The sequence below is a fragment of the Caloenas nicobarica genome, chromosome 2 (genome assembly GCF_036013445.1).
Source record: "Caloenas nicobarica isolate bCalNic1 chromosome 2, bCalNic1.hap1, whole genome shotgun sequence".
In the NCBI taxonomy this organism is placed as follows: Eukaryota; Metazoa; Chordata; class Aves; order Columbiformes; family Columbidae; genus Caloenas; species Caloenas nicobarica.
The window spans coordinates 148225935-148238160 of NC_088246.1; the positions used below are offsets into that span (position 1 = coordinate 148225935).

The 12226-nt window shown below is 36.5% G+C and overlaps 1 protein-coding gene across 4 annotated transcripts in view; it reads right to left on the reverse strand.

Annotated features, from left to right (window-relative positions):
• The window catches only part of CSMD3 (CUB and Sushi multiple domains 3), a 647755-nt gene that overhangs the window by 278336 nt on the left and 357193 nt on the right, over positions 1-12226 (reverse strand). For all 4 annotated transcript variants that reach the window (XM_065630191.1, XM_065630190.1, XM_065630189.1 and 1 more), the window contains 2 exons: positions 5433-5615; positions 4007-4333 (listed from right to left, as the gene is read on the reverse strand). In XM_065630191.1, coding sequence (XP_065486263.1) covers positions 4007-4333; positions 5433-5615 — 510 coding nt within the window. The remainder of the gene's footprint in view (positions 1-4006; positions 4334-5432; positions 5616-12226) is intronic.

Genomic DNA, 12226 nt, shown 5'->3' on the forward strand with positions numbered 1-12226 from the left:
CTAGTGGAACATTCTCCGCATCATCCATTTTAAATTTACACACTTCTGTGGGCTTGTCCCAAAGTTTAACTCATTAGAAATCTTTGTTAGACTTAGTCAAGTAACTCAGACGAGACATCTGAAATCTAATTTTTGTTTACTTCCCACAGAAGTTGAATTTATGTTTAGTTTTACTGGACTGAGAATAATTATCTGAGACTATATATATGTTGCCATAATAAAAATAGTTTCTGAGAAATACTATTTAAAAGTCAGATTATGTGCAAGCATTATTTTTCTCCATCCTATACCTCAAAAACATTAATGAAGTTATTTACGTTTATAGCCTACACTCTTTTAAGAAAAGATTGATCATGTTGTACCTTTTCTGTGATATACTGTTCTACTCTTGAAGGGAGCAAAAAGAGACTGACAGATTTGAAATATATAAGCTGGAGTGTTAGCAGAAAATTGATATTTTTAAAAAACTTTGGGTTTATGAATGACAAGACAGAGTGAAAATGATGTTAATTCCTTTTCTATCCTCTCTCTTGGCCTCTATTTATTATGGAAAGATTACTTGTGTAATTTATCAAATTGCAGCTGTCTTTACTAAAGAAAGATTAGACATATTTGCTGGAGTTATTTTTGCTTTTGTAAGTAGATTTTAGCTACAGTTTAACAAACACACGAACACCTCCATTCTAGCTTAAACAGACCCACAAAGAGAAATAAATATATGAATGTGTGAAAACTGTTCAAATACAGAAAATACTTCTTTAAAATCATTATTTTCAGAGTGGGTTTCGTGATACAATTGGTAAAAGTTAATGCATTGTTACTTCTTTATAAGAATTAAAATAGTACCATTTGGTGCTGTCAGTGCATACTTTAAGTGATTGTTAATTGAGAAATGTCATAATCAGACTACTACATGCTCAAGGAACTCTGCAAATTTTTAAGGGACAGGAATTTAATCAGATAAGTGTATTTATATGTCCCTGAAATATTAAACCTGGCATCTTGACAGTGCTTGAGTAATTATTGTATTTCCAAACAAAAACTAAATATAAGGGTTATTCCATGCTAATCATCTGCAACTTCTATTTTTTACTGTAAATACCACTTTAACTGACCTATATTTAGTTCTAGTTCTGCAAAAGTGTATGACTTGAGAATATTCATTTACACACAGACCTAATTTTTATCCAAAAAGACTGCCTTAGACTCTCCAATAACTTTTTTTTCCTCAGCATTAGATTTGACACCATTGAGCACACTAAAGTTAAACCTTAAAGAAGTAAACAGAACTCTTAAAAATGTTAAAACTGTATGAAACAAAATAAAATGTAGAGAAAAATGTTACAACTTCTATTAAGAAACATGGATTCAATATCTCATTTTTTAAGAAATAATTTTATATTTCAGTAGTACTGAATAACCTTTGACTTTCCAATATTTAGTTATGGTACTAAGATACCTAACTACAGCTTAGTTTGCAATGATGACTGGGAGCTATAGAAACCAATAAGATGACACCACATTTTCTTCATGCTTACAGCCTACATTTTTGAGAGATGACCTGGGGATGAAGCAGCTAAGATAGAAGATTGGGAGCTGAAATATAAGACAATATCAGACAAAGAATGTTTACACAGTAGTCTCGTGTTAGCTTATCTCTATTCAGACAGCAATGTTCAAGTTAAGTCTTAAGAAATACTTCTCCGAAAGATTGACAATCTAAAAATAAAACAGAGTGGACAAAGAAAATGATGGAGAGGTAAACTATGATGTTTAGTAGAGATCCACAAGGGAACTTAGTCCTTGCAATGCTATGAAAATAATAATATTAATTATTAATATTCCTTGGAGAAAACTGTGGAGTGTGAGTCTCTCAATTACCAAGCTCACTTAACCTCATTTCCTCTTTGTTTTAAACAATTTTTGTGTTGCTTTGGTTGGTTGGTTGTTTACCACCCCACCCCCCCAGAGTAAAACATCTTCAACAATAAAGACTTTTTTTTTTCATGCAGCCAGGCATGCAACACATACTTCTGGAAAGGGAAAATGTGGGTATACAGCTCTCCTTCAAATCATGTAGTTGAAGATTCACTTACATTCCAAGAAAGCCTCTGGAATCATCATACTCTTAGGTGATAGGGAGAAAGACAGGAATGGGACCAGTTACTCTTGACATCAGACTTTTGGGAATATCAATATATCCATATTTTTTGCCTATTTTGTCTACCTTTTGGCATTGAAAACTACTACCTCTATTATCACAAAGGAAAAAAAAAAAGTCCAAATGTGTGAGGTGAGCCTGCTCCCACTGGAGGATATGATGATCCCCTCAAAAGCCACTCTCTTATCCCTATGACCCTCTACACATAGAAGCAAGCCTGATACTTCAGGCATTTTCTCTCCTTCCAATTTCCTTCCAAATCCCCAAAAGGAACAACCTGGCTAAGTCCAGTCCTTCTCACTTCATTGCTGGGATGGCAAAGTTTAATTTTGCATATGCTCCCAGGAAAGCTTCATGCTATATTTTGCAGTGTTATTCATGCTGTGGGTTTATATATTGCATCATTATGTCTGCATAAGGTGGGAATATATCCTGCCTTGGCTTTGATGTGAGATAAATGCCAAATAATTTGATAGCAATACAACACAGGTAGTTCTTCACATGTCCTTCAGAAGAAATGTAACAATTTTGCCAGCAAAAAGGTGAATAAGTGCTAATGCTATTTAGTACTGGAGAAGATACTTAATGTCACCTTCAATTATTATGCTGCCAGTAAATGTAGTGTCAAGTAGTAAATGTGGAGCTATGCATATTTTTGGTTAGTTTCAACATTTGCACCTCCCCCAAGACAGAAATGAAAAACCCAGACACCATTTCAACGGCAAACTCTCTGTTTCTGTGTAATCGATAAACAAAATCCAAAAGGTGACAGAAGATGCTGGCTTCCCTTCCAAAAGCCACAAATCGATATGTACAATTTAGAGCACTCAAGACAGAAGACCAACTACTATTTCTTGCAGGTTTTCTGAACAGCAGTCTAGAAATTTCCTTCCCTGTGGCTGTTAGAGCTGTAAGTTAAAATTGTATTAATCAGGATATAATTAATATGAACTTACCTCCAGCCCATATACAAATTACAAGAGTTAACTAACAACAGCATGTATTTTTTTAAACATTGTAATGGTGTAGCCTGGCACAACATACAAGCATATTAAATCAGCACCTGAACAATTTGATCACCAAAAGGACAAAGATAGACAGGTGTAGTTGCCCACAGAAGGCATTCAAGCAGCAAAAAATTGCTGAACAAAAGACAAGGTAAGCATGAGGGACTGAAAATTAGCCAGACATCTTCCTGAATAGCCACAAATGACTGGCCAGATGAAAAAACACAAGGTAAGTACTACCAGGAGAACAGGACACCTTTTTTTCTGGAAGCGGGAAAAACAGCTTAAAATCCTCAGCCATAAGGAAGGTAAAACAGAGGAAAAGAAGACAAGCCTACTGTGGTTTTGTTTATCTTATCAAAGTACTCCTGTGGCTGCCCATGTTAGCAACAGTGACTGGGATCTAGCATGGACTGCAGCCATCACCTCCAGGATATTATACACATTCACAGCTAAACTGGCATATGAGTGTTCAAGAGTAAAATTTTTGTACATGTAATCATGGTGATTAATATCATGTAGAATTGAACCAGCAGCACAAAGTGTGCTGTTAGCAAATTTAGTCCTGGTTTACAATTTGAAACTAGCCTGACTTGTCACTCCCATCACAATGATCTCTAATGCCATAAATGATAAATATACACATATTTTCAGCCCTAACATTGTATTTGAAAGACAACCTAAACACCTAAATTAGGTATTTGTAGTTATATAGGATTTCTTCGAAGGTCTATTAACATAACGTCATTTTTACATACTGACACATATCACCTAACCTGTAAGCTAAAAAGAAAACAGACACACACACACACACATATATATAAATACTATTACTCACTGTTGTAAGTTATGTTAAATCCACGTCCTGACATTGAATGGTCAGCTTGAAATTCCAGACGTAAAATATGACCATTACTAGTAAGATGAGAAGGAACTTCAGCACCAGTAAATGTTCCTATTATGGGGGAATCTGGAGAGTCACCATCTTTAACGGCAAGGAAGTCAAACTGAGATTCCAAGTCAAAGTCATTAAAAGAGAGATGGATTCGGCTCCCAGGGTCTGAAATTATTGTCCAGATACAGTTTAAATTATTCCCATATCCCTCTGGATAATCAGGGGAAAGAACTGTTCCCATTGGTGCAGTGAAATTGGAAAGGCAAGGAACTGTCAAAAAAGAGAGAAATTAGATAATAGAATAAAACATTTTAATAAACGTTTATTTCATCACTAGAGTTGTTATAAGAGATACTCAGCTGAATAATTCAGTATTTGTTATGATCTGTGAAGCCAGAAAGAAAATACTTTTTTTTTTTCTTATCTTCTTACTAACTTCCCCTCAATAAAACTACCTCCTAAGCAGAGCTCATGAGTAATAAAGAACATCCTTGTTGCATTGGAAGCCCGCAGTAGTCTTTACAATTTACCCATGTTCAACAATCTTTAATCACTTGGCACCACTTATTTTCTCCTTTAGGGAACTGTTTAGAAGTGCAGACCTCTCACTGAGCACATTAAAGAGGCAGAAAGTCAATAGTGCACTTATCATTTTCTGTTCACACAGAAGCACAGGAAATTAACTGGCCTCAAAGAGACAACAGAGTTGTTTTGTTGTTATCAGGATAATATTCTATATGCAAGCATTCCAGTTAAGCCATATTTTATTGAGTTGCAGGGATGAAAGCAACAGATTGCACTCTGAATATATTTGGTCTGTACTATTTTAGTGGAAAAATTAAGAAAGGTGTTGCCACAAATATGTATAACAACATTTGGTTTTACTTATGCTATGTAACGTAACCAGAAGAGAGCTATAAACATCTATGATCATTTAAGTGCTAAAAGTTATTAATATGTAACACATGGGGAAACAACGTAAATAATTTAAACCCTTGATTACAATTCAGCAACATCTAATTTAAGGAAATATATTAATTTATAAAAGTAGCTAGAAAAACTGTATCATACATATAAAATCTTCAGAATGCTACAAAAAAGCTGATAATAAAACATTATATTGAATCACATAAATACAACCACTTTAATAGTTACTAGTAAAATAAAAAAATGTTTTAGCAGTTCTAGAACCAGTCTTGGGCATAATTATTAGGCAAACCCACCATGAACAAAAGTAAATTCACCCTGTCAGTGAAATTAATTGAATTGTACTAACTCTGCAATCAATCACACAAATTATTACACATAAGGAAAAACTTCTCATAATGTTATGTATTAAAAAATAATAATAAAAAAAATTGGTACATACAAATACAGATTGGTATGTTTGCAGACCACTGGTTGTTTTCTTGGCAAGTGATAGATTTCTCTCCAATTAATTCAAATCCAAACTGACACTCAAACCTTAAAACATCACGGTTAGAAAATCCATCTCCTTCTCTGATACCATACAATGGTGTTCCAGGATCCCCACAGCTTTCCTTTTCAATTTCTGTTGAAATAAATAAGGAATTTATTTATAGAAGAATAAAACAAACTCCCTGTGGGTACATGCTTACATCTAAAAAAACCTATAAATTATTATAAGAAAATGAAAATAATCTACCTAACAGTTGCTGAAACACACCACTGAGTCTGATTCTTTACTTTAGCTTCTTAAGGCGGAAACTCTCTGTAAGTATTTTCGAAAAAACAGAGTTTTTTATATTAATAAGGTACTTGAAATTACAAGGATATGAGAAAAATTATTCTGACTTTTTTTATTTTGTAAAATTTTAGGCAATGATAATATTAAGTAAAATATCATTGTAGTATGTGAGTGCTTAAAACTAGCAACAGATACTGGCATCCCACTATGTAAACACTGTCCATCTTCCAATAGAGCTTAAATTGATGAACAAATGGCATGACCAAAAAAAAAAAAGAGTAGTGACAATATCACCTGAAGTCAAAAGGAGGCTATGCATAAATATGTATATAGACACATATATGCAAATTTATATGCATGCATATTATGTACATACATGCAAAAATAACTTCTCTATACTTAAACAATATTTTCCCTCAGTAAACTTAACTGCAAGGTACTTGAATGACTCTCTCCTGTTTCTACAATTGTTACAGCTATGATATTCTCTCAAATTACATACTGTCCTGAACTTTCACTTGTAGTTACAAGCATGGAGGGATCTTCTAAAAAGCATTTCTCACCCATATGCCCTTCACAAACTTATAGGGCAGTTCAAGCTAGCATCATAGAACGGTTTGGGTTGGAAGGGACCTTAAAGATCATCTAGTTACAACTACCCTGCCATGGGCAGGGAGACCTTCCACTAGATCATGTTCCTCAAAGCCCTGTCCAACTTGACTTTGAATAGTTCCAGGGACGGGCATCCACAACTTTTCAGGGCAGCCTGTTCCAGAGTCTCACCACCTTCATAATGAAAAACGTGTTCCTTATAGCCAATGTAAATCTACCCTCTTTCAGTTTAAACCTGTTACTCCTTGTCCTATCACTACACTCTTTATTAAAGAGTCCCTCTCAAATCTTTCCTGTAGGCCCCCTTTAGGTACTGGAAGGCAACTATAAGGTCTCCTTGGAGCCTTCTCCAGGCTGAAAAACTCCAGATCTCTCAGCCTGTCCCACAGGGGAGGTTTTCCAGCCCTCTGATCATCTTTGTGGCCCTCCTCTAGACCCTCTTGAGCAGGTCCATGTCTTTCTTATGCTGTGAGCCCACGAGCTGAACACAGTACTCTGGGTAGGGTCTCAAGAGAGTGGAGTAAAGTTGCAGAGTCACCTCCTTCAACCTGCTGGCCAGGCGTCTTCTGATGTAGCCCAGGATGTGATTTGATTTCTGGGCTGCAAGCACACATTGCCAGCTCATATTCAGTCTTTCATCCACCAGTACGCCAAATCATTTTCCCCAGGGCGGCTCTCAATCCACTCTTCATCCAACCATCATCCATGTTTGGGATTGCCCCAAGCCAGGTTTGGGACCTTCCAGTTGGCCTCATTGAACTTCTTGAGGGTCACATGGACAAAACTCTCAAGTGTGTCAAAGTCCCTGTGGATGGCATCTCTTTCCTCTAGAGTATCAACCACTCCACTCAGCTTCAGCTTGGTGTCATCAGCAAACTTCCTGAGAGTGCATTGAATCCCACTGTCCATGTCTCTGGCAAAGATAATACTGGCCCCAGTATGGGTCCCTGAGGGACACCAGCCTCCACCTGGACACCGAGCCATTGATCGCAACTCTTTGAGTGCTACCATCCAGCCAATTCCTTATCCACCAAATGGTCCATCCATCAAATCCATGTCTCTCCATTTAAGAAAGAAGGATGTTGTGTGGGACAGTATTGAATACTTCGCACAAGTCTGGGTTGATGACATCAGTTGCTATTCCCTTATCCACCAGTGCTGTAATCCCATCACAGAAGGCCACCAAATTTTTCAGGTATGATTTGGCCAGAGTGAAGGCATGCTGGCTGTCACCAATCACCTCTCTGTTCTCCATGTACCTTAGCATAGTTTCCAGGAAGATCTGCTCCATGACCTTGCTGGGCACAGAGGTGAGACTGTCCAGCCTGTAGTTTCCCCATGTGTTCCTTTCTTTCCTTTTTAAAACTGAGAGTTACGTTTCCTCTTTTCTAGGCACTGGGAACTTCACCAGTCTGCCACAACTTCTCAAATATGATGGATAGTGGCTTAGCAACTTCATCTGCCAGTTCCCTCAGGACACTGGGATGCATCTCATCAGGTCCCATAGACTTGCATACATTCATGTTCCTTAGGTCTTGAAGTTGATCTCCTACACTGGGCAGTATTTCATTCTCCCAGTCCCTGTCTTTCGATTCTGTGAATTGGGTGGTGTGGCTAGACCACTTGCTGGTGAAGACAGAGGCAGAAACATTACTGAGTACCTCAACCTTCTCCATGTCGGTTGTAGCCAGGTCTGCTGTTTCATTCATCAGAGTGGATATAGTTTCTTTCATCTTCCTTTGTCCTCTTATGTACCTGAAGAAATCCTTCTTGTTATTTTCCATGGAGGAGGTCTCTAGGCCTTGCTCCTGCTCAAAACAGGCTCAACTCTGAGGTTAGATCAGGTTACTTTATCCAGTCAGGTCTTGAAAACCTTCCAGGATGGAGAATGTTCGGGGCAACCTGTACCACTTCTTGATTCTCTGCATGGAAAAAATATTTTTGCTTATATCCAGTCTGAGATTCTCTTGTTCTAACTTATGTCCATTGTCCCCCCATCCTTTTATCATGTACAAGTGCAAAGAGCCTGCTTCTGTTGTCTCAATAACCTCCTTATAGCTACTGGCAGACTGATATTAGACCCTACTTCTACAGGCTGAACAAGCCCAGTTCCCCCAGGCTCTCCTCACAGGGCAAGTGCTCCAGCCCCTGATCACCTTGGCAGCCCTCCACTGAACTCAGTTCAGTTAAATAGTCTCTCAAAACTGGATGGACTATCCTAGATAGAGTATAAGGAGGGCCAAGTAAAGGAGAACAATCACTTCCATCAATCTGTGCTCCTGTTAATCCAGCCTAGAATGTTTCTGACCTTCTCTGCTGCCAAGTCATGCTGCTGGTTTACAATCAATTTGGTGTCTGCCAGTGCACCAAGACCTTTTCTGGAAAAGCACTCCCCAGCCTTTACTGTGTATAGAGTTGTTCATTCCCAGGTGCAGGATTTAGCACTTGACCTTGTTGAATTTCATGAAGCTCCCGCAGGCCCATTCCTCTGGCCTGTATACGTCCCTCTGGATAGAAGCACTGTTCTTGAGCATATTTGACTGTTTCTCCCCATTTGATGTTATCTGCAAATGTCGTGAGAATGCATTTCATAGCCTCTTCACAGCCAATGACAAAATGGAATATCCCAGAGTAGACATCTGTGGTACTCTTCTTGTTCCTGGCCTTCAGTACAGTATGATCCATTAACTGCTACCTTCTATCCTATTATGCAACCTGTTTATGGGTTTTCTTGTTATTTTTTGTTTGTGTTGTTATTTTGTCATTGTTGGGTTTTTTTTTTTACCTACTGGTTACCTCCTACAGTATTCTTACATCCGATTCAGGACATAACATTCACATATCCAATTCTAGATGAGTGGACAGAGTGAAAAGCCTTGATAAGGTTGAGGTAGGCAACCTAGTGATTTATTATAAAAGATCTATCAGCTTGGTCGGGTGTGATTTATCCTTGATAAATTCACACTAGCTGTTCCAAACCACTTTCTTCATATGCCAGAAAATGGCTTCCAAGAGGATTTGATCCATGATTTCCCCAGAAATTGAAATAAAGATCAGCTTGCAGTTGCACAGATCAATGTTTGGCTTTTGTTGAAGGTCATGCAACTTTTTTCTAGTCTTTGGGGATCTCTCCTAGGCTCGACAAACTGTCAAAGATGACAGAAAGCGGCCTTGCAAGAGGATTCACTAGTTCTCTCAGCATCCTTGGATGAAGTCTGTTATGTCTCTAGAAAGTTCTAAAGGAAATGTTGTGTTTAAAATATAAAACTTAGGAATGCATTCATCATCTACTAATACAGGAAATATGGTACAAAGGTAACGGAAATTCAGTACAAAATGGTTTTTTCCTTGTCTATCCCAACTGCCCCAAACTCCATCCATGAGAGATTATAACTACAAAAAGGACAGAAATCTTAAAATTAATTTATCACATGCAATAGTAATAGCAACAAAGATCCCTAAACCATAGTTTGAAAATTTCTCTTTAAAGGTCTTGTTGCCACATTTTTACATTTTCACATTTGGTAGTTTGACTATGAGAAAAGTAAAAAGAAAAGCAAATCTTTTGATTTTAACTCAAATAGTATTTCTAGGGTCACATTGTCAGCAGCATACATATCATTTTTCAAAGCTTTCATCTATTAATGCTCTGAATACAATTGAAATGTGACCAAAAAAAAAAAAAAAATAAAGAACCTTGCCTTTCAACAAGGAAATGGAAATGAGTTGAAGATTATTTAAAGAAAGAATTCATAGTGAATTGAAAGTATTTATTATTCTGTTTCATTAAATAAGAATCAAAACCAACAAAACCAAACCATCTAACAAAAAGCACAACAAATGTCAACATTTTTTTTTGGTTTTAAAAAAGAAAAATTCTTCAAACAGTTCTGGGAAAATAATAATATAATTCATAATTTAAGAAAAAAGATAAAAAAACAGGTTCGAACTCTCCCCCAACCACAGGCCTCCAATAAAAGTTAAAGCTGTCCTGAATAAACAACATAAGATACCCCAAAGAAAACATGAACTCATTCCTCCTGTCTTCAATGTTGATGAGATTTTTAGTGTCAAACCTACAGAAATACTCAGTTTTTAACAGCTAAAGAAATACAAAGTTTTCCTAGGCTGTCCTCATAGATTAATAATGTTCTAAGTGCCTAAGTCACTTCACATTTCGTTTGAGAAAACAAATGTATTCTATAAACTAGTTCTCCAACAAGTGATTGCATTAAGTAACTTAATGTAGTTTTCTCATAGAATGTGCTAAACAGTAAATGTATTTATACCTTCTTAAATTTATGCTCTTTTGGGGCTATTATTCTGATGTAGCTGGGCCAATGGCTTTTTCTAATTATTATTTGATCCTAAATACCAAGGGTCTCCATGCTTTTTGTCAAATTTAAAGAGATATATAGCTGAGCAAAGCTGATACAGTGAGCTTGCTTCACTTGCCTTCTATCAGACATCCCTGTCTGATTCTGCATTCAGAAAATTCGTAGGCAGAATATAATTATTTACGGGAGTTAGTTGAAAAAAAAATTACTATTTTCCTTTATCCTAACTGATTGCTGTATTTGAGAGATTACATCCATAGGCTTATGTTTAATTTGCTTTCATAAATGGTATTATGTTAAACAAGATGTCATTTGAATGACAGTTTTAAATGAAATAAACCATCCTTAAACCCCATTCATATCCATTTACATTTATAGCAAATCTTTCCTTTATTACTTTAATCTTTCCTGTATGACTTGCTTACACCACTTTTATACTCTGTAAATTTCATGTCAGCATCAGTTCATTTCTGAATTTGAAACATAATATTTTTGTCATTACTTAGTTTTCCTTAGGAGCAGAAGTGTAAATAGCTTTTAGATTTGTTTGGAGAATGTCCACTAACTTTCTTCGAAACAGGGAAAAAAAAAATTCTGCTTACTGGGCTTTTGCCAGATAATCACATTTTAAATAACACAATTATGGAAAGATCACTATTTGTTTTAAGTCATGAAGGGGGAAAATTATGTTCATTTACATTTTTTTACTTCTAGTTCTACCACACTTTTTTCAGCCTCCCTGCATTGCATATTTGTTTCAACAGCTCCTAAGAGTTTAGGTGCAGAGCCTGACAAAGTTTCATTTCCTGATAAACTTGCACTAGACATGATCTTTTGAGGTTTAAGGCATTTGAGAGGGTGGGGCGGGGCGGGGGCGGAAATCCACTTTTCGCTTCAAAGAACATTTAAAGTAAAAGGAGCCATGATTTCTTGTGGTATTAGAGATACATCTTTTTAAAAGGTTAATTCATGTTGGGACTGTTTAGGATACTCATTATTTTGGAAACTTTAAAAAAAAAAATTTGTAAGTTTATGGTCGCAGTGCACTGGATGGAGCTTATAACTGTTAGCATATTTTCTGACAAGAAATATTCAGAAAACACATTAAGGTAAAAAGAAAAGAAAAATAGAAATAAAATTAAGGTAACCATCTAATTTTGTTTTAAATCATCCTGTTGTTATTTTTGTGTATCTCACTGAAGGGTTCTGTAGATTTCCAGTCAGTGATGAACTGAAGGGAGAACCAAAAGCTACAGTAGCTACCAGTATAGAAATAGCGAGATAGGAATGTTCTTTTTCTTTTATGCTCTGTCTTTGTGAAGGACAGGCACATTCTGGAGGTGACTAAGTAGGCCTTGGGGAAAAGAAATGGTCACTTCTTACACAAATGCATCTTGACAGAGTCATACAGGAGTTAGGGCTTGAAGAGGTAACTTGTCTATCTTTTCCCTCCTGTAACTCAAGGGCAAATAAAAGCTGAGAATGTTGTTCTTATAAGGGAAAAAA